Genomic DNA, 22483 nt, shown 5'->3' with positions numbered 1-22483 from the left:
CATGGATGATTATTTATATCAATGAGTGTGTGGTGTGTGCATCCAGATGGAGTTTCACCTTCTGTAATCGGATTGTCTCTGCCCCCGTGTGTCTTAAACAGGGTGCAGGTCTACCGCCCTATATTGAGCCAGAGTTGACGTCTCTTATATGCAGGAGTGCGAGAGGTATGTCAGTGGGTAGGGCTGGGCAGAGTTGTGTGACCTGTATGCATTTAATTCAGATATGCAGCAGCTATGGTGCTGCAAACCTCACTCTGCAATGATTCCTTGTAGGTGAGTGCTCAGCAGCAAACCTTAGGCATTCTGAAAAGCTCAGTGCAAAACCTGGCGCAGTTTGCCTGGAGAGCTTTGGCTGCATACAATCCTAGCTATGGCCTTAGAATTGTTTCTGCAGCTTACTAAATGTGCTTCTTTTTGGCAGTCTCGCTGTCTGTTTGCAATACGTTGGCTTGGAGCAGGTGATCACATCTCCCTCTGGTGTCTGCCCCCAGAGAGCCTGCTGACAGCTAATGGAATTACTCTTATTTCAGGGGGTAAAGACCTGGGATGAAATCCTAGCCCGTCTGAAGTCAGTGAGAAAGCTCCCATTGACTTCAGTACGGTCTGGATGTCACCCTTGTATTTTTGGTGTTCAGTCACTGCTAATAACATGGCCATGGTCTCATTCCACATAACTGTCGTCAAAAATGCAACATGGCTTCCTCTATAGATACCTCACTGGGAATGCAGGGATAGTGCAGAAGCATCTCACTTCAAACACTGAAGCCATAAGGATCAGCAATTTGTGCAGAGCAAGCCCCACCGAAGCATGCATAGGGCATGAAGGGTAACCTAATAAAGGACCCTCTGAGTTAGACTGATGGCCACTTTAGCAGCCCTGCTATAATTTAGCAGATCCTCATGGTTTGCTGAGCGAGATGGATTATCCATCTTGCTGAAGCAGGAGCAAGCAGGGACCATCCTCAGTATGATTGGCAGCTTCTATACCCAAGCCTTTTCTGTACCCCTGCAGGATCGAATCCTTCCCAGGAGATTTCTTTATATCATTTCTAACCTTTATGGTGACTTGCTGCAGATCACTCAATATATTATAACGTATGAAAATCTCCCTTCCTCTTTCCCTTGGGGCAATGCATGATTCAACACGCCTGGGCCAGTGACTCATTTACTTCCCATTTAGTTGTCGTGACTGAATAGCCTAATTAGATCCAAACTTTAAAAAACTAGGTGTTAGTTTAGAAAGGTTCTTGCATAAAGGAGCAGTATCTTCCCCTGTACTAAGTTCTGTTTCCCTGGTTTTTACTCTTGAGCTGCTGATATGACAACTTACTGCAGCATGGTTTTCTTACTCTGTGAAGTGATTAAAGCAGTATCACTCTGGAGACTTACTGTTTGTCTGCACATATCACCATGACCATCATGACTGCCCCCGAAGCAAGTACAGAACTGTGGTGTGTAGCAAAATCAACAGGGAGAGATTTATTGCTCTTTGGATGCAGGAGACTTGTCTCTCAGGCACACTGAGTTTTCTTTCTCCAAGATGCTGACTTGTGCCATAGGCAAAGGAGAAAGGAAATGAATTATGATTTAGAAGCTTACCATTCACTCACCACACAAAATAATGAAGCCCAAGCAATGCAGGATGCCATTTGGAGAGGGTAGGTATGGTCTAGGGCACTGGTTCTCAAATTAAATGTTTAGTTATCCCGAAGGAAGGAAGGAAGAGAAATGTGCAAACTGCGTTAATTTTAGTAAAAGCCTCAAAAAACAACAAGCTGTATTTCATGAATCATTGATGACCCATCCATTGATGGTCCACGGTAGAGTTGCAGATGACCAAAACACTGTTCACGGCACTTCTATGGTTTCCCAAAGGCTTTTGTGATCCATCAACCTCAGATAAAATCACTGTCTTCTCTGCACCCTGCCTGGCTGCTACCTGTCAGGTGTCGCCTGATCATAAGTTCAACTCTGATCAGGTGACACCATCACTGGACAATGGTAGCAAACACACAGGAGGACAGAAAAAGAATTATCAAGAGAAGTGAAAGCCGTGGTGGCTGCAAACATCCAGGAGAGAGTATGACCTAGCTCTATAGCCAGATTCTCAGCTAATGTAAATTGGTGTAGCCCTTTTGAAGTCAATGCAGTTCTGCCAGTTTAAACAAGCTGAAGATTTGGCTTGTAGAGTTCTGTAGACACCAAATTGGGGAGGTGGAACTAAGTAGCCACATACATCACAATAAAATGAGTTTATCATCATCTTACCTTCCTTAATAGTGCCCTGATTGTTCCTTTTTCATACAATGTCACATATTACAGTCATGACAGAGAGCAGGTAGGGAAGATGGAAGAGGTCCACAAACACATTGTTGTCTTTGAAAGTATGGAGCCCCACTCCATGTGGCGGGCATGTGAAAAGGCCAGCTCTTCTTCCCACAAGCACTGATCAATTAGGCAGCAGAGAGGAGGAGCTGGCTCCTCCATCCCTATAGCCTTGATAGGCCAGGAATACAGCAGGAAATCCCACTCCTCTCCCCCAGCTGCCCACCTACCTCCCTCTGGAGGATGTAGGGCAGCACCAGAGGCAGCCCCATAGACATTGTCCACAACATGAGAAAACTGGGAGAGCCACCGGTCTGGAGGTCTAACAGTGAGCCTGGAATTCTAATTCCATCTCTAACACTTGTTTCCACTGTGACATTGGGCAAGTCCCTGTCCCTCTCACAGTTTTACCATCTTTACACCTTTGGAGCAGGAAGGTGCTACGTACACTCAGTACTTGATAATTGTGTGGCAAATAGAGGTGAGCCTACGTCCACACCTTGGTTCAAAGACCCCCCAAGGCTGGGGTAGTTTAGCTCTAGATCTATATCTCAACTTTTCCGGTCTGGGGTATCTACAATGGGCTGACCCTGAACTTTGGATCTGAACGCTCCAAAACAGTGTGACAGGTTGCCCCAAGAGCTGAGTGTCTGTGGTGAACTGCTCTCTGGGGCTGATCAGGACTGGGATCACTTATGAAAGCAGTTTAACTCCTTTGGCTTCAATGGCGTTACTCCCAATGTATGGTAGTGCATGGGTTCTCAACCTGGGGGTGAAAACGCAGCGGCACAACCAATCTCTCTCTATATGCCTAACAGGGATGGTCAGTGGCCTATTTTCTGCCGTAACATAGAATCATGGTATGAAAAATGTTGAGAACCAGTGCAGCAGTGTAAATGGAACCATAATAATTCCAGACACTGCCACGTGAACAGTGCCTCTTCTCCCATTTCCTAGTAATTTTTGCCCTGCATGGATGACTTTTGGAGTGTCCATTGAGCAGTGCATTGGCTGCCTGTTGACACAGAGGAGTTATCTATTTACTAGCTGAACATTTTTGTACCAGTACCTAAAACGACACTACAAGTTCTGGGCATGAAAAATACAGGAGCAGGTGAATGCCCCCAGGACAACTGCAAACACAGATGTAAATATCCAAAGGATGGCTTTGAAATAACCCTTCCATTGATTTTTCCCATCGTTAGCCTAAAACAAAAAACCCTGTTACGTTGTTGCCTCTTAAATGCAAACCCAGACAAGTTGCAGTGGCCATTAGATCTTCTGTGGGGATTCAGCCCCTTTGCTTGGCTGTCCTGGCGTATATGCTCGTGAGCCAAGCTATTGATCATCATCAGGCTGTTGGATGGGTGATTTTGAGTGAAAGATTCTCTTTTACTATGTACTGGGTTTGTGGGTTTTTTTTAAACTTTTCTCATAGTTCTCTCTTTCTGATACAAATCTGTACACCACAGGACTAGACTACACATGGGGGATCTCCAGTCTTTCATTGAGATTGGATGTCTTCCAAAAAGAGAGTACTTGTGGCACCTTAGAGACTAACCAATTTATTTGAGCATAAGCTTTAGTGAGCTACAGCTCACTTCATTGGATGCATAAAGTGGAAAGTACCATGAGGAGATTTTATATACACACAGACCATGAAAAAATATACATTGTAAGGAGAGTGATCACTTAAGATGAGCTATTACTAGCAGGAGAGTGGGGTGGGGGGAGAGAAAACCTTTTGAAGTGATAATCAAGGTGGGCCATTTCCAGCACATTTCCAGGAGTTAACAAGAACGTTTTCTTGTTAACTCCTGGAAATGTGCTCTTGTTAACTCCTGGAAATGTGCTGGAAATGGCCCACCTTGATTATCCTTGATTTATACCTCCTTTTCTTTTTGCGAATACAGACTAACACGGCTGCTACTCTGAAACCTTTCAAAAAGAGGTGCTTCTCACTTACCCAGAGGTTTTAGGGCTTGGTGCAGTAGAGTTCTCTGGCCCGTGTTATGCAGGAGGTCAGACTAGATGATCATAACGGTCCCTTCTGCCTTGAAAAGCTATGAACGTGTAATAGGCTATAGAACATTCTGACTCTAGGTCATCATTTTGAAGATGGATCCTAGCTGCTAGTGCACCATATGAACAGCTGGGAGGATCTTTTTCAAAGTAAGTAGTCTCAAAATAGTTTCAGCCACTTTCCTGTTTACCTCTGAGTGGATCCCCAGATCACCACTGGCTGCCATGAATGATGTCACTGCAGGAAGCGAGCGACTGAATGAGCCATGGACTCTGACCTTCCAAGGCCGTGTCCAGGTATATTGCTTTGATGTGGAATAAACTTGCACTGCTTGGGTTTCTATTGTGCAGATAAATGGAGGATGCCAGGCTCCGGGGCTGTCAAGCCACCAACTTTCCTTTAAAGGAATGTTACTTTGCCAGCCGGGAGGGTCAGGAACATTTCCTCAGAGGATACTGTAATACCATTCAACCACACTCCCTGGGGAGGAAGAATGCTTTCAAATCCTGAATAAGATATTTGATTGAAAATTAGTTGAGTGGTTATTTGGCTGAAAGGGATTTGACAAACAAGATCTACATCTGAGTCTTCAGGTGAAGGAAATATTCAGTCGAATTTAATTAGCAAGGGGATTTCACACTGGCTTCCATCCGTCTGCAGGTATCTCAAATGCTCATTAAAATATCTGCACGTTAATAATGATACTCCTCATAAAGTTTGTAAAAATTCACATTTCTAAACAAAAGTGCCTCATGCTCAATATTCCTAAAGCTCTGTTTTTGGAGACTTCCAGCAACATGATGGCTGTGCTCGTGCATTTTATTACTCACGTGGGTCTTGACCCGCTCGTTTTAAAATCAAAAACTGTTCATACACTGTGGTTGTATGGTTGGTAAAATGGTGGACAAGAAAGGAGCTGGCCTGGAAATGATTTTTTTTCTGTAAAATCACCATGATCGATTGGTCCATCAGCCCTCACAGAGAGAGAGCACCGATCACTACACGTCATTTGTGTCATTCTAGCCAGTCCTTCAGCCACCCGCTAGCCTGGTCAGTGGCACCAGACACCCGACTGGCAAAGTGCAGCCCAGAACCTCTGAGTGATCTGCCATCCTCAGCCTCCCAAGTATCTGGTGTTACAGGTTTGCGCCACCGCACCCATCTTCTGTAAAATATTTTAGTGAAAAGGATTTTTTTTTTTCATTTTCAGGGGAAGATTTTCATGAAACAGTTTGGGATTTCGTAAAAGAAACAAGCTTTCAATCTTACACACAGCCCTTCTTCAGGTCTACAAGGTATGCTATATCTCAAAGGCTAAACATGATGTGGTCTGGTACGTTTGTAGAGGGGAGACCTCCCAGGGTAACCTGCAGTGGGCAGAAAAGTGGTTTGATGATTCCCCATGGGTCAGCTCTTTAACTGATGCTCCAGTGCAGTATTCGAGGGACTCTTTTGCTGAATGTTTTACCTTTTGGATAGTTTGGAGTTATTAAAGATTCCCAGTGCACTTTTGTCATAAGTGGCATGTAAATCGCAGTGTCCTCCTCAAATTATATGCTGCCTGGGTGCCATTGAGTATTAGTATTATTATTTAGTATTGTTCCATTTTCCCCACATTCTCCATTGGCTACGACATTCTTCTTTGTACATGGTAAAGACTCAGCTGGTGCATTGGCTTCACTATATTATACCAACCAAGGATCTGGACTAAGCACCTGGCCCATGGAATTTGTAATCTGTGCTGAGTAGGACAAAAACATCCTGCTGGAGGAAATACCATCCAGCAAGTCAGATGAAGGAGGGGTTGCTACATTTGTGGCAAAGAGTCCTGTGGCACCTTATAGACTAACAGACGTATTGGAGCATAAGCTTTTGTGGGTGAATACCCACTTCGTCGGATACATTTGTGGGGTTACCGGTGAAAAGGTGGCTTCCGGGATATTGCGTTTAACTATAGCCCCTCCATGCAACTTCTCTTTCAACATGCTCCAAACAGCAGAGAGCACCAGAGGAGCAGAATACTTCAAAGTTTCAATTACTGAGTGCAGAGACCCAAAGCCAGGTTGTAGCTAATGGAATTGCTCAGGCCTGACACTAGTGCGAGTGAGAACAGAATCTGGCGCACAATCACTGTTATCAGGTAAACGGGCCTCATCTTTCAGTCCTGCTGCTGAGTTCAATAAGACAACATTCCCCTACAACACCATCAGATTGTTTCTGCAGCCCATTGATGCCCATGCTTGCATCTTGCCTTTTTAGATCCATGTGCCCTGGGAGAATGGAACCTTTCCATTTTTTTGTAGATATGATGCAAAGCCTCACAAATCTCTCCAGGGCACCTTGTACTAGTCTAAAACTCTTCTTTTAACCATACAGTTTTCTGCCCAGCATGAAAGTACAAAAACATTCAAAGTCGAAGGCTAGTTAAGAGTCTTGTTAATCCCACTGGCAGGTGTCTGGAGACAGCTGGAGAGATTCTTTAATAGGCTTGGTGGTAATGTTATTTCATGTGTCATCTGATAAAATAAGAGCTTTTTTCTAGTGCTCAAGTGCTAACTTCTCTGTCACCTCAACTTATGCATGATTTTCAGGAGCACCGCAGGGAAAACCAGTAATATCTTAAAAGGGAATTTAGTTTCAGAGTCAGAAATATTCGCTATTTGACTCCTTCTGTTCTGCATTTGCTTGTCAGAAGCTGAGCCTTTCTCTTTATTTTGTAAAGGTCTGGAAGAATCTGCCCTGGTACCTTGGCAGGCACAATGTGGAAATGGGAATTTGAAAGGCGAGCCAATATGACTGTGTCTAATTTAGGAACCCGGCACACTGTCAAACAAATCAACAAAATAAGGCTTGTTTTCCTTTGCACGGCCACCCCAATTAAAAAAAAGAATGGCTCGCGAGGGGACAAATGATACAGACAGATGAACAGCTGCATATAGAATAACAGAGTCTAAATACTGACCCCAAATATCCTTCAAATTTTTTGAAGCTTGAAATAGTTCAGTAATTAAGAAAAAATATAGGATTGCTTATTTAATTAACTGCAGTGGGATAATACCAATGCAAAACTGGTGTAAGCAAGATCAGAATCTGGTTTAAAATACAGAGGATTTTCCATTCGGTGTCCATAAACCTGGTTCTACTGAATTACCTGTTATGGGCAGTACTTGCAGAGTTCTTGTAACAAGTATTAACCTTTCATTTCCTTTCATCACCGTGACCATGGCTGTTTCCCAGAACAAAAGAACTATTCTTTAAAAACCTCTTGTATGTGCTGGGTCATATCATGGGCTTAAAACCACCATAAAGGAAGTGACTGCTTCTGTGTTATTGGATAGTCATTGTGGTCAACTGAGAGCTGTGGGTTAAGTCTCAGGTTACTCATGGAAATTAAAAGGAATGGCCATGTAATCAGAAAAAGCTAAAAGTATGAGTTTCTGATTGGCCCCATTAACACTCAAACATAAGAACAGCCATACTGGGTCAGACCAAAGGTCCATCTAGTCCGGGATCCTGTCTTCCAACAGTGGCCAGTGCCAGGTGCCCCAGAGGGAATGAACAGAACAGGTAATCATCAAGTGATCGATCCCCTGTCGCCCATTCCCAGCTTCTGGCAAACAGAGGCTAGGGACACCATCCCTACCCATCCTGGCTAATAGCCATTGATGGACCTATCCTCCATGAATTTATCTACTTCTTTTTTGAACCCTGTTATAGTCTCAGCCTTCACAACCTCCTCTGACTAGGAGTTCCACAGGTTGACTGTGTGTTGTGTGAAAAATAGTTCCTTTTGTTTATTTTAAATCTGCTGCCTATTATTTTCATTTGGTGGCCCCTAACACAAAGTAAATAGCACTTCCTTATTTACTTTCTCCACACCAGACTTGATTTTATAACATCACCTTCTCAAGTAAGCATGACATTAGTACATGGAATATGTCTTCAGAGCCCCACGCATCAACATTGTATCAGGGAAGAATGCTCATTTTAGCCTGTTTGATGGGTTGGTGTGCAACTTACACAGGCCTCCATCATGGCCAAGTCAATGCTTAAAAGGTCACGCTGGGCCTAATTCTGATCTACCCCAGTGTAAATTGGAGTAATTCTGTTGCTTAAGTAGAGTTATTCCATTTTAATACCAGTGAAAGTTAGATTTGAAACTGGCCCACGATATGTACATATGAGAGACACAACTCTGTTACAAGAACAATAAGGCTGCAAAGTCAAGCACTGAATAGTTAGGAAATGCCAGAATTAAGGTTGCCTATGCAGCTTAATTCAGCCCCTTTGTGTGTATGGATTATAATACAGTCTTTAATTATATTATCTTATTCTATTTTTCTCTCTGTCCTTCTATGCTCCTATTCATCCCCTGGCTCCTGTCCCCCTTTGCTGCCCTCCCCTCCCCATTTCATAATTGCAACTGCAGTAGTATCATTGAGCACACAAGAGATGCTGGCTGCCAGGAAGAGTAATTGAAGGGAAAGTCCAGGCCAGCCTCTGCAGTCCCCGAATGGCGAGTGCTTGGTTACTTTGTCGGACTGGGACATGCACAATCTAGTCAGCATTTCAGAGTTGTGGGGAGATGGAGCATGTCCAGTGCAGATGGAATGTCTGGAGAATTTAGCGGCTAACCAAGACTTTACTGAGCATGTGTGAACAATAAGTTTTTGGAGGATTGGCCAAATTTGATTGAATGTTCACAGGAGTAGTAAAAGGTGCACCCCTGACACCAGGGTATCCCTCCTACCAAATCTCTAGTCTTTGCTCCAAAGAACGGAAGCACTAGATCTTCTAAACAAATCGAATGTAAGATTATTTTTTTAACATTGGCTATTTCCCCCCAGTCTTATTCTTAGAACTGGCTGAATCCTTTTTCCCTTTTTAAGAAAATTTCAGCCTGAGGCAGGTATCTGGCATTGGAAATTTCAGCCCAAACAATTAAAATTGGGAAAGTTATGAGCAACTGTAAACAGGGTCTTATAATGGGAAGTGTCAGGTAACCTTACAAATAGGTGCTAATATCTGCCTTGCCTATAATTATAGAAATGGCTCAGAAATACAGGCTGTGTGGAGTTTTGTACTCAGAGCAGGGATTTTTCATTTCCCCTAAAATGACAGCACTTCCTGAGTACAACATTTTTTTTTTTTGAGAATTTACCAGTAATTCACTTAAATCGGCTAAATAGTTTAGAAATTAAAATGAATTTTAAATGGATCTGTTAAATGATTTTTTTTCTTTTTGTCCCAATTCATTTTAGTAATGGAATAAAGCAGACCTTGTGCATTAGCTATATTTTGTGAGTTTGAGGATTTGGGGGAGTAGTTTTTAGGATTAATGGTCAAATAGTATGCTTCAATAATAAATGTCCCTTGTAGCAGGGACTGACAAATAATGTTCTATAAAGAATTCAACAAAAAAGTGCCCTTTTTCAAAATGGCTGCCATGTTCCATCATTCTCAGTGAGAGAGAGGCTCTCGGGAGTTGGGAATTAACTCCTTGGAAAACCCCATCTTTACTTTCTTGATACCCCAGTTCCCCTTCTATAAACTGGCGATGACAATACTTTCTCCCACACTTTGTCTTGTTTCTTAAGGAGACGATTTTCAAAGCCACAAATGGCAGTTAGGCACCTATCGACTGCTGTGTCTTTGAAATTTTCCCCCTTAAATTGTAAACTCTTTGAAACATGGACTGGCTCCTATAATATATTTGTATAATACTTATCATGAAGGGGCGCTGATCTACTGGAATGTAAATAACAGTAATGTTCTGTCCGCACTGTGAATCACTTTTAACTCTTCAGCTTATAATTGGTATAGAACAGTAGTTCTCAACCTCTCCAAACTACTGTACCCCTTTCAGGAGTCTGATTTGTCTTGCGTACCCCCAAGTTTCACTTCACTTAAAAACTACTTGCTTGCAAAATCAGACCTAAAAATACAAAAGCGTCACAGTGTACCATTACTGCCAAATTGCTGACTTTCTCACTGGTACCATATAATTCTAAAATAAATCAACTGGAATATAATATCGAACTTACATTTCACTGTATAGTATATAGAGCAGTATAAACAAGTCATTGTCTGTATGAAATTTTAGTTTGTACTGACTTAGCTAGTGCTTTTTTCTGTAGCCTCTTGTAAAACTAGGCAAATATCTAGATGAACTGATGTACCCCTTGGAAGATCTCTGCATACCCCCAAGGGTATGCGTACCCCGAGTTGAGAACCCCCGGTATACAGGAATTCCTCCTCCCCCAACAGCCACTGTTTATCCCAGTTCAAGGAGTAAATATAAGTTATTTCTGGGGATGGCTCAACCCTTCTTTGTGTCTTTTCAAATGAAGTCAAAGGTAATTTCTCTTTAGTTCTGTGATCCCTATAACAGGGTTTAAAGAAGGATTCTTGTTTCATCTTTATAGGATAACATGACTGTGTTCTTTGAGCAAGTGCCTTCCCCAGACAGACATGCACGCACAATTCACCTCACCTCACCTTGTCTGAAGATTTGTGACTCTGGGGGTATTTAAGTGCAGCCTTCTGGAAAAAAGAAAATGAAAAGCGGGGGGAGGTGGAAAAAGGGTGGCTGCAAAGGAAAGCCGGCAACAGGCTGTCCAGATATGATAGTTCTAATCAATTCCTGCTTTTCATATGAAGAATTAGTGAGCAGTACCTGAGTTTTTGGGTATATACAGGCCCATGCCTATAGAGAAGTCTGGTCCCAGATATGAAAGCTCCCCTGAATTTATGCAACACAATTTGCATTATACAGTTGGGGATGGGGGTCAGAGAGTTGGCTGAAATATTTCATAACTCAAAGTTTGCGTGCTCCCTTAAATAAGTGCTGGCAAAGTACGCGTGGACTTTCATACCCATTTCATGACCAAAGTCTTTGGTCTCATGGGTGTGTTGTCCCTTGGAGCCGGAGCCTGCAAGGTGCCGAGCTCTTTCTGAAGTGAGCTGAAAGATGCCTGCACAACCCAAAGCCCATTGATGCCAATTCTTTCCGCAGATTTCAGTGGGCTTTGGATCGGGTGCTCAGTATGGCCAAGCGCAGTCCACGCAGCCTCTTTGTGTTTTGGCACACGTGTGTGTACGTGTGCGTGCACTCCCCCACACCCTGTCCACATGGGTTAATCTTCAGATTTCATCCAGGCTGGATTTATACCAGACTGCCAAGTGATCTAGGTAGAGCTAGAAGGCCAGTTCCGCCCATACGGAGTACAGCATATTGTGGTGTGCTTTCTGCCACAAGATGTAGGGGGCCATAACTGAGATTGGTGTCCTGCTGCCTCCTCCAAGACTGTAGACCCCCTGCTTGCTCAACAAGACTCCGATAAGCACCCTCAAGGCCTGTTGGGGATGAGATCTCTCTCACTCAGGCCCTGACATTGACTCTCTACTGCCATGGCAGCTGAGAGCTTCAGTGCGTGAATCCCGCTTGACTTTCTGCCGTAAACCTATAGAGACATGGGCCATTCCCACTGCACGGGGCGGACACTTCCTAGTAACAGATGTAAGAACAGGGGGGTCTGGTGCTCCTTTGTGCGCAGGCCCTTTTATGCTGTTGTGGCAGTGCAAAGGGGCCCTAACGTGGGCAGATATGGTGCCCTGAGAGGGCTTTCCTGGCAGGCACAGAGTTGGTACATGGGCTGTAGGCTAGTCCTGTTCTTAGCCTAGGGATCAGTTTGGTGCAGCGTCAGATGTGGCCAGAACGCACTGTGCTTTTGCTCTGCTCTGCTCGGCAGGGCTCATAGAAGAGCATAAATTAGAGTCACCCTGAGGTTGCTCTAACATACACCAGGGGAAGGCAGACAAGCCCCTACATGGCCCTAAAACACAGAGCACCCCTCCCCTCCGTCCTTCATCTCAGTGCACAAACTGAGGGGGCCGAGAATCAAGCCCACTATCTTTACAGGCAGGCTTGCAGACAGCTGGACAGTTGCCAGGGCATAACATTGAAAATCTTATCTGCATCCCCTGGTTGTATCTGCATGCTCCACGGGCTGAATCCAGGCTCTTCCCATCACAGCACCTCCTCCCTGTTAAAGTAGGGTGACCAGATGTCCTGATTTTGTAGGGACAGTCCCAATATTTGGAGCTTTGTCTTAGATAGGCGCCTATTGCCCCCCCACCCCCTGTCCCAATTTTTCACACTTGCTGTCTGGTCACCCTATGTGAAGGGCCAGTCTGGAGGTGAGAATGGAGGAGGGATAGGGCTTTAGTCTTGCAGGAGTTGGGCTGTTTGTGGGGACCTGCAGGTGCTGGTGTTTCTGCCCTAGTAAACCTTCCCTAAAATCTAATATATGGACGAGGAATTATTGTTCATTAGGTTGGCCCTTAAATGGCAGTAGCTGCATTTCCCACTTCCCTTCATTCAGGGAACCAAAGGTAGGCAGACTGTTCGAGTGGATACCTGGCCTAGGACTCAAACAGACCTGGGTTCAAGGCTTAGCTCACCCAGAGATTTCATGTGTGACTTTGGGTCACTCCCTTAATGTAAGCTGGACCTTAGTTCCTATCCATAAAATGGAACGAATCCTCCCCTACCCGCGAGGGAAAGCTTTGTAGGAATAAAAGTCCCATTAATGAATGTAAGGTGATGAAGGCTAACAAAGTGCCTAGGGCGAGCTGCACTGCTATAGCCCGTCTGGTAAAGACTCACTATGCTGGTGGGAGGGTGTCCCCTGTCCAGATAGCGCCGATGCAGACAGCACAAAACTTGCGTCCTTCAGGCTTTTTTTCACACCCCCGAGCCACGTAAATTAGATTAACGTAAGCAGCAGTATAGACCTGCCCCCGAGGTAGCGCATCAGGGCGTAATCAGAATCTTTCCGAAGCAGGTGTGCTGGAGTCCACGGAGCCGAACGAAACCTGGGGCAGCTCAGGCTCCTCTGCCCTGCATCACCATGATGTTTGCTTTCCTAATAGTGAATAGTGCTTTTTAACAAATGTGTTCTCAGTGCCTTGCATCATAGTAGCATCCCACAGCTCTTTACAAACGCTTGCTCGCTCAGCCTGCAGCATTAACAGTCTACCTATCTCACAAGAAGGGCAGATTTCAGTGTCATTCAACGCAATGCATTCTGAAAGGAAGGGAATGTCCTGGAGGCCAGGTTCAGATCGCTCTCCCCTCTGATACACAAGTGCAAATCCATTGATGCAAACACCTCAGTGGTTCAGGAGCCAAATTAGCGCTCAACGTTACCCAAAAGAGCCACAGTCGTGCGAAAGCATTGCTTGTTACTATCATGCTATATATTTTATAGATAGGATTCTCACAGCAAATAAGTGAATGACTTAATCAATTAATTTATCAACTTGCACTAATAACATCATACAAGCAACCTGATTGGTTAATAATTAAATCACACAGGGTTTTAATAGCATGGGCTGCAAAGAGCCACAGGTGACAGAGTGAAGAGCTATTTGCGGCTCGCAAGCCTCTGCTCTAAGCCACTTGTTTAGGTATTGGCAAAACGTCTTGCAGGCGAGTATGTGTGGCAAACTAGAACTCACTTTGCCACTGCTGAAATGCAGCAACCTCTGGGCTGGAACATACGCATTCTGTAACCACCCTGGTGCGGCATCTCATCTGAACTGCGCTTCTTCCAGGTAGATGCCTTTGCAGATTGTATCCGTCCTCAGAAGGCTCTTTCGCGCCAAGGTGCGGATAAAGGCAGACCAAATCGCCGGCAGCCTGTGTGCTGTCGGTCGTCGCTCTCCTTCTGAAACATGACAGTAGTTATTGCCTATGAGAGGAGGCGCTGGGAGGTGAGGGTCACCACCGAGCTTGCTGGCCCAAACTATGTGTCAAGCATATGGCTGCACACAAGGCCTCAGAAGAATTAGGGCCTCAAAGGAGAAATAAAGCGCAAGGTGGCCAGATAGAACCAGTGTCCAGTGCTTTGTTTGGAGCTGCTGTTTTCGGGGCTGCTCTAGGCAATGCAGCTGTATATTGTCCCTTACTGAAGAACAGGGATCTCCTGTTACTTGGAGTTTGGATCGATGCCTGGTGTCGCTGTCCGGGCTCTCCCTGCCTAAAAGCAGAAAGGGATGAGCCAGCACAACTGCTGCTGCTGCATAAAGGAACGCTGTTGTCCACTATCCCCAACGCAAGGAGAGAGCTCACAGCCAGGGCGCCTCTTCATTCCAGCGGGGTCAGACTCAGCACCCTCCTCTGCCTGTAGATCAGAACGTTGGGCGCCGGTGTTTTGGTTCAGCGCCATCTCAAATATTAGCATGAAAAAGAGCTAATCCTCAGAAAGGAAGAATAGGGTACCTTGTGGCTAAGTACCCAGATACTGCTGAAGATGCAGTAAGTAGGATATAAGTTTCAAAATCATTTTGATTTAGGATTCCAAGCCTCCAAAGTGAGTTAGAAACCTAAGACATTTTTGACTTTGAGCCTTAGGGCATGGTTTTGTTTTGTATTTTAAAGGTGTCTAGGGACCTAAAGATGCAGCTAGCTGCCCGTAGGATTGTCAACAGCATCTGTGTAGCTAGGTATCTGCATACTTAGGTGCCAAGATACCGTTAATAATTTGGCCCTTAGGCATCTAATCACATAGTTGGGTTTTGTAACTGTTACCTGTAATCTTGCTGTACCGCTGTTCCCAGGCTCTAAAAGGGGGCTAATAATTGCTTTCATCCCATTTGTTTTGTCTAGTAAGATGGCATGCTCATTGGGACAGGGACTGTCTCGTACTAGGTTATTGTGTAGGATGACCAGACAGGAAATGTGAAAAATCGGGACAAGGGGCGAGGGGTAATAGGAGCCTATATAAGAAAAAGACCCAAAAATCGGGACTGTCCCTATAAAGTTGGGACACCTGGTCACCCTATTAACGTGGCACGCCTAGCACAGTGGAGCCCAGCTCTCTGTTGGGGCCTATAGCCTCTACCACAATACAGCTAAAGTTTTAAATTCTAGCAATGCGAACACTTGACTTAAATCATTCCTCTAGGTCCTGCTTTCAGGGTGCTGAAACGTAACAGGTAACTGCGTTGTCCCAACAGAAAAGGAAGCACTCGCGTTAGTGGCAGCCTTGTTAGTCTGTATCAGCAAAAACAACGAGGAGTCCTTGTGGCACCTTACAGACTAACAAATTTATTTGGGCATAAGCTTCCCTGGGCTAGAACCCACTTCATCAAAGCATCATGTGAAATATTTCACAACAGTTGTGGGCTTGGTGTGTGCTAACACTTTGATCTTATCAAGCAGAAAACAATTTGATGTAAGTCTTTTTTCTTATGAGTATCGGGGCAGGATTTGTCCCAGCACTCTAATCTCAAGGTATCTATTGTAACTGAAGTGTTATCTATTCACATACTTTGTTGTTCCGTTTCATAAGGCCAGGCAGTGACAGCATCTCATTAGCTGAAGGGAAACCATTGTTTGTGTGTGTTTGTTTTACACCGTTTAGCATGTGGTTTACAACAGTAGGTAATGTTCTAAACACCAAATGGCATGAGAGATACTAATAATGAAGGGATAATATTCCACCCATTCACTTAGAGACAGCCGCACACTGATTAAAATGCTAATTGCTAGTTATGATCTATGGGTAGCAGCATGACTGCAACTGTCAGCAATTCTCGGTATGTGAATTGAGAGGTTTGTTTGGGGGTCACTGGAAGTTCTTCCCTCACATCCCCAAAATATTTAAGCAAGTACTTAAGACTATTCCTGTCCAGTAAAGCGATTAAGTAAATTAGACGTAGGCATAGACAAAGTTAAGCGAGTGTGTAATTCCCAGATCCTCAAAGGTATTTAGGTGCCTAACTCCCATAGATGTAATTGATTTCACTAGGTGTTAAGTGCCTAAAAAGTGCTTTATTCACTAGGGATGAAGAGGCTGAATTAAGGGCCCCTGCATAGTCATTGTATCCAACCCAATCCCCATAAGACTCTGGGAGTTTGGAAGGCTGAAGACCATACTTAGAAAATACGTCCTCCTACTGTTTAACTGGATCTTTCCCTCCCTGCTTTTTTCTACCTACGACTATTTATTTCCCTCATTCCCATTAGACACAATGATGTCCTCATACGGTCAAAGAATTCTGAATGATGATTATTTGTACTGCTGCAGCCTCTAGGAGCCCCATTCCTGGACCGGGACCTCTTTGCGGTAGCCACCGTGCAAACACAGAACAGAAAGACGGTCCCTGTGCCGAAGCGATTACAGAGTAGAAAGAGCTGACAGTGTATTTTAAGAGACTTTCCAAGCCCTGGGCTTGATCCTGTTGCCCCTATTCAGCCAAAACATCTGTCCATTTAGGTGTCAGATCACGCTCGATCTAGGCACACAAGAATCACGTTGTCCAGTGCTGTGTCGGGGGGCATGTACAGCAGCTGTTTAATAGCTCGGCAACATTCAACAGAAGTTCAGTAGAGGAAGGACACTGTGGCCAATTGAACCTGGATTTTTTTCGGTACGGCAGAATGTAATTTGCCAAATAGCAATTTGTCTAGGAAGTGAAACACCCCTCTAATAAGTACATTTATATCAAATTGTTGTTAATTTAACAGTGTGCCCCCTGGGCGGGTCATTGGCAGCGGGGATAAAACCTGAGCCATTTTGGATGTCCAATCTAACCCTCTGCTTTCTGAGCTAAAAGGCCCAGCTTTCTCCGCACAAAGGCTGTACAAACTCCTGTAGTTCTGTGGCCCAGCCACTAGCGTGGGGCAGCCAGCCAGACTAAGCATGGGCTACCAGAGGAAGGAGGATCTAGTGGCTACATCAGACACTGGCAATTAACTTCTTGTGCCTCAGGCAGGATTCGGTGCCTGATGTAGCCACTGACTTCCTTGGTGATCTGGCAGACAGCTCAACCTAGCTGTGCCTCGGGTTTTTCATATTTAAAATGGGGACAATCGCAAGCCACTTACCTTTCAGGCATATTGCAAGTCTTAATTGAGTAATTTTTGTAAATTGCTTTGAGATCCTCCCCGTGTAAGATGCTTCTATTGTTGTAAGCCAGCGTGGTTGGGGAGAGGGCATTGGGATGGGCCTCAAGAGACCTATTCACAGCTCTGCCACTGGCCTACTTGGAGATCTTGGGCAGATTACTTCACCTCTGTGTGCCTCAGTTTCTCTGCCAAAAGGGGATAATTGTGCTTGTCTGACTTGTAAAGTGCTTTGCCATCTATGGATGACAAGTGCTAAGAGCTAGGAAGAGGTGGTGTCACGGGAGGGAGAGGGGGGTGGTTTTTTAGCAAAATACAGCCCCTCCCTTGCGACGGGGCCTGTGAGTTAAATGAGCAACAAACACACACACACAGTCCTTTTGAGACAATCTGTTTAATAAATATGACTGTAAAAGCAAGAAACAATAGCAATTGTACAGAACACTACATTATCTTTAACCAAGAGAAAAATACATCAAAAAAGTCCTTTTAAAATCAGCAGTAGTTCCCATACTATAAGAAAACTTTTTAAGTGGCTGCTTATAAAAATAAGTTGGCTAATGCCAGACTTCAAGGGCCAGTTAGAATCCTGGGGGCTATTATACAGTGACTGCAAAAAAACCCCTTTCCCACCTTGCTTAAAGCAGTAGTTGCAACTACAATAGTGAGTTGATGTCAAAGCCTGTGGCCAGTGGAATCCTGTAGCTCCACAGAAAGGATAAAAAGGCAGCGAGGGCGCCCGGTGGGTGAGGGTGGGATTGACCTTTTCCCTGTTGGCATCCCCTTTTTTTCAGAGCCATGGGCCGTTCCTGACGTTTGCTCCCTGGTGCGTGCTGTATCTGCGTTCCCGTCCCTCCCGGGGCTGTTCTGAGGGCTGTGCCTTTGGATAATTTGGATTTCAGCAGACTTTGAACCCAGCCCCCCCATGGGTCTGAGGTGGCACTGGTCTCTCATAGGGAACATGAGGGGCCCAATCCTGAAACCTTTATTTGGGCTGAGCAGGTGTGGCAGGGTTTTACAGTCTAGACGCTAAAAGTCCCTGCTGGAAGTGGTGAGCAGACATACTGTGGCCAGCCAATTACCTTACACAGGGCCAAGAGCCAGGCTAACGGACATATTTAACCGGGGTGTTAAGGGCTTGGAAATATAGTTGGAATGTGCTTGATCTAGCTACATGCTGTAGCGTGAGGAACTGCCGCCGGGCCCTTGGGTGTACTGGATATGGCGAGGCAGTGCTGGTAGGCCACGCACTCAGACATACAGCAGTGAGAGACCTGAGGAAGGAGAGGGACCGGACAGGTTGTCAGGGGGTTGAGGCTGGGGTGGAGGATGTGCTATAGGCTAGAGCCAAGCCCTTGACCCAGAAGCAGGAAATTCACGCTGCTGAGCGGCCGGGTGTGCAGGTGGGGGTCTGAATCCACTTTTGCTGTGCAGTCATTTAGACCATGCAAAGTGGGCATGAAACCATTACCAGGGTGATCGGGCAGCATTTTACCCCCACTCTGCACTGGTTTAAATGACTGCACACATGATGGAGAACGAAATTCAGGAGGGGTAGTGGGAGGCAGCTGGGGTCAGGATATTTGCAGGGCAGGACTGCGGGCAGTAGAAGCTCATACCGCATTGTGCCATGCCGTGAGATTGGGTGGCCTGCATGGCGGGGGAGGTGCCTCTGGATCATGCCACTTGGGCAGGTGCCTCAGTGTGAATGGGCTAAACAGTCTTTTTTAAAAAAGCATCTGGCATTGCAGCTTAGGGGCTGATTTCCTGGCTTCGCTGCAGGGAGCTACGAGCCGTCACAAGCGGCAGAATGAAGGATGGAGAAGGTGAAGGTATGAACGAAGGCAAAAACCAAACCAGCCCAGAAACATTGCCGTGTCTACTCCTGTGTATTTCTGTGTGGCTCGTGAAAGTTGGCTGGGGGTAGCTACCTCACCCACAGCCTGCAGTGCTAAAGAAGCAGTTAAATCTAAAGCCAAATACCCTTATTCCCTCACCACCTTCCCACCCCTGACCCCTCAAAAAGACCCCATGCACATTGCTGGCCACTATCATTATGAACTTTCTACAAATAAGAGATTGATCAGAAAAGAGAGGAAAGTGAGCAGTGGGGAAGGGGAAAGGCTATGGGGGCAACAGGTCATTTCCTTTCCCCCTATTAAAATAGATCACCTGTACACTGCAATTCCAACCACAGTCTGGGTATAATGTCCACATGCACAGGATTAAAGCTAAAAACCTTTTGTCGTCTGAAGAATTAAAAAGTCCAAATGCAGTGAGTTTTTCTTTTATATATATATCTATATATATATCTATATCTATATACACATGTTCTGGTGTCCTTGGTTCAAACATTTACATAGGTAGGGATTTCTTTTGTGCTTTGAGCCTCAGCAGCTATGGACATACTTCCTGTGGCAAAGAACAAGAAAAACAAAAGCAAGAGTTAGCTGAATAACACAAGTGTTTCCAGAGAATGAAAGATTTTACGGCGCCTCGCCATTTGGTGTGAGGGTTTATTTGGTCCAGCCTGACATCATCTGCCCCGAAATGTTCTCTTGCCACTTAAGAAGGTTGAATGGAACGTCTTGTTCTTCTTTCTACAAAGGTGATTCACCCACGTTGAAAAGAAGTGATGGAGGGAAGGGAGGATGTGGGAAACTGTTTCTACGAGATAATGTAGAGCACTGACTCATGTACTGGCATCTGATATGAAAAGGTGTCGGAGACTTGACAACCCACTGTATGATTTGCCTTTGCAAAAGAAGGGTTTGCTGCGACAAGTAGCTACTGTGCTCTAGGCTATGGAGGCGTGCGTGGGACCCAACGCCCCCAGCCTTTGGATTTCCTAAAGGCACAGGGCACGAATGTTAGTCTCTGCTTGCAGAGGGGAAAAAACTGCTTCAAAACAAACCCCACACCGACAAGAAACATCCCACTGTGTCTATTGCTTGGTTTCCCTGAAGGAAAATGCCCTGAAAAAAATGCTGAACTCCAGAAAGACCTGGGGTTATCACACAGGACAAGAAAGGGTGAAAATGAGATTCGCAAGGGGCGCCACCCTGCATTAGGCACCCATGCTCCCTATTTGCTTGAGGAGACAGGTGCCTAAGAATGGGCTTCATAAAAACCAGCGCCCGCTGAGCCTCCCAAACTAGCCAATAAGAAATGCTGAGGAGAGGGGTGTGACCTAAACTTGCCCTTCAAGGGGACTTATGCATCTAATTCAAGGCCGGACGGAGGCACCAATCGCAGCCATGAGCCCTCTCCTGGAGTTAGGTGCCTATGGCAGATGCGTCCTTTTTCAAGAAAAACCGAGGAGGCTCTGCCCCTGTAGGAGCTCTAGCCCAGTGACTAGGATGTGGGAGAGTCAGGTTTAGTTTCCCCCCTTCTGCCTGATGTGGAGCTGGGGTCTCCCACCTCTCTGGAGAGCACCCTCGCCCTCTGGAGATGGGGGTATTCTGGGGAAAGGTGCTCTCAGTCTCTCCTGCTGGAGCTGTCTGGGGCTAGGGCATTGTGGTGGAAGACCCAAGTTCAAATGGGAGGGATGGGAGGAACTGAACACGAGTCACTCACATGAGGGCTGCTCTAACCACTAGGCTAAACGTTATGGGGGAAGGGTTGCACCACCACCTCCTCCAGCCATTTTGTGTGGGTTTAGGCATGCTCAGAGCACATCTACTGGATTGGGCCTCAAAGGCAAGACAGGCGGGGAAACGCCGTGCCTGCGAATCCTGCTGGGGCTGAGGAGTGAGTTAGCCTCTGAGCTGTGTCAGGACTTTGGCCACAGAGAATGAGGTGCCTGAGAGACTTTTAATGGCAGACACGTAGGTGCTATAGGAGCCCGCCGAGCTAGGCAGCAGTTGAGCGCAGTGGCTTTGTGAATGCCAGTGGCAGATGGGTGGCCACTGCTGCCGTCCCAGCATACCAGACATTCCAGCACTTCATAATGTGGGCTCTTCAAAAGGGCATCCCCCGTCCAATACCGGCCAAAACCACGTCCGGTTTTATCTCATTTTATCCGGTTGTTTGGGGGGAGCAAACTAAGAAGAGGACAGTCGGTTTAAAACCAGGAGAAAGGGCCTGCCTATACCTAAGTCTCCCTTGTGAATCCCACCCTATGAATCTTTGTGCTTTATGGTCCCCTCACACACAACTCTAAACCTATTCCTGTCACCAGAGCGCTCCAATCTGGCTGGCTTGTTCTTCTCGCTGACAGGATTTTCGGGTGTGTCTCCACCGCAGCTGGGCGGTGAGAGGCCCAGCTGGGTCGACAGCCTTGCTTTCGCTCTGCTCCTGCTAGCGTGCTAAAAATAGCCGTGTGGCTACCGTGCCACTGGAAAGGGCTCAGGCTAGCTGCTCGAATCCAAGTCCACCTGATCCCTTGGGTTTGAGCTCGAGTGGCTGGCGTGAGCTGCTGCCTGTGTCACAGCGACCACGCTGCGATTTCTTAGCATGCTGGCTCGAGCAGGCTGCCGACCCGGGCTGGGAGGCGCACCTCCTGGGGGGTAGTGTAGACATACCTAGAGGGGCTTATTGGGTTGTTTCTTTAGGATCACCTATTAATCCTTCCCCAGTAACCCTACGGACCTCCACAGGGTTCCACAAAGTCTCAGGCAGGGCAATATTTAAAATGCATCTGTGGTGCATTAGTCATACAGCAGCCAACAGCTCAGGCTGGAACCGGGAAAGTACCACCGCAAAATTCTGACTTACGTAAGAGACACAAGCTGCTCTAGCTAGACCTAGTAACGCTGTAGGGCTACATCCCCAGCTCACCTGTAGAGGAAACGCATAGTTGGCTTGTTGCTGCCTGTCCTCTTCCTTGATCCGGGGCGGGGGGGGATCAAACTGGCCCCCAGCACAAGACAAAGCAGCCTGGGTGCTGCCCTGAATCGAGCCAGCTCCCAGGTCGCTCCACTGGCCAGAATAACATTCCCTCTCCCCTTAATCTCTGTGCGGTGGCCCCTATGCGAGGCCTTCTCCAAATGAAGGTTCCCATTCACGAGGGGACTGCTCAGTTGGTGCCTCAGGTCAGTTTTAAATTCCCTTTGGGCCACTGGAGCAGCTGTACTCTGTCTGTTAAAACATAACTCGTCTCTGCTCAAGGCCAGGCAGCTAAAAATGGATGCTCCCCTAAAACTGGGGCCCATTCTCTAGCCCTTAGTCACAAGAGTCATTCTTAGTCATGCAAGGAGTCTCAGGGACCTCAGTGGGTCTAC

At 46.0% G+C, this 22483-nt stretch overlaps 1 protein-coding gene and 1 long non-coding RNA gene across 4 annotated transcripts in view; one reads left to right on the top strand and one right to left on the bottom strand.

The window, feature by feature from the left end:
- LOC142072837 (uncharacterized) overlaps positions 1 to 22483 on the top strand; it is a 232032-nt gene that overhangs the window by 161640 nt on the left and 47909 nt on the right. For both annotated transcript variants that reach the window (XR_012669436.1, XR_012669437.1), the window contains exon 3: positions 5559 to 5643. This is a non-coding gene — a long non-coding RNA (uncharacterized LOC142072837). The remainder of the gene's footprint in view (positions 1 to 5558; positions 5644 to 22483) is intronic.
- The window catches only part of SORCS1 (sortilin related VPS10 domain containing receptor 1), a 423910-nt gene continuing 419344 nt past the window's right edge, over positions 17918 to 22483 (bottom strand). For both annotated transcript variants that reach the window (XM_048857873.2, XM_048857874.2), the window contains one exon: positions 17918 to 19673. In XM_048857873.2, the coding sequence (XP_048713830.2) occupies positions 19609 to 19673 (65 nt within the window). In that variant the 3' untranslated portion in view covers positions 17918 to 19608. The remainder of the gene's footprint in view (positions 19674 to 22483) is intronic.

The sequence above is a fragment of the Caretta caretta genome, chromosome 7 (assembly GCF_965140235.1).
Source record: "Caretta caretta isolate rCarCar2 chromosome 7, rCarCar1.hap1, whole genome shotgun sequence".
Taxonomy (NCBI): domain Eukaryota; kingdom Metazoa; phylum Chordata; order Testudines; family Cheloniidae; genus Caretta; species Caretta caretta.
Note: the sequence above shows the minus strand (reverse complement) of the source record. Positions and strands in the feature narration are given on the sequence as shown.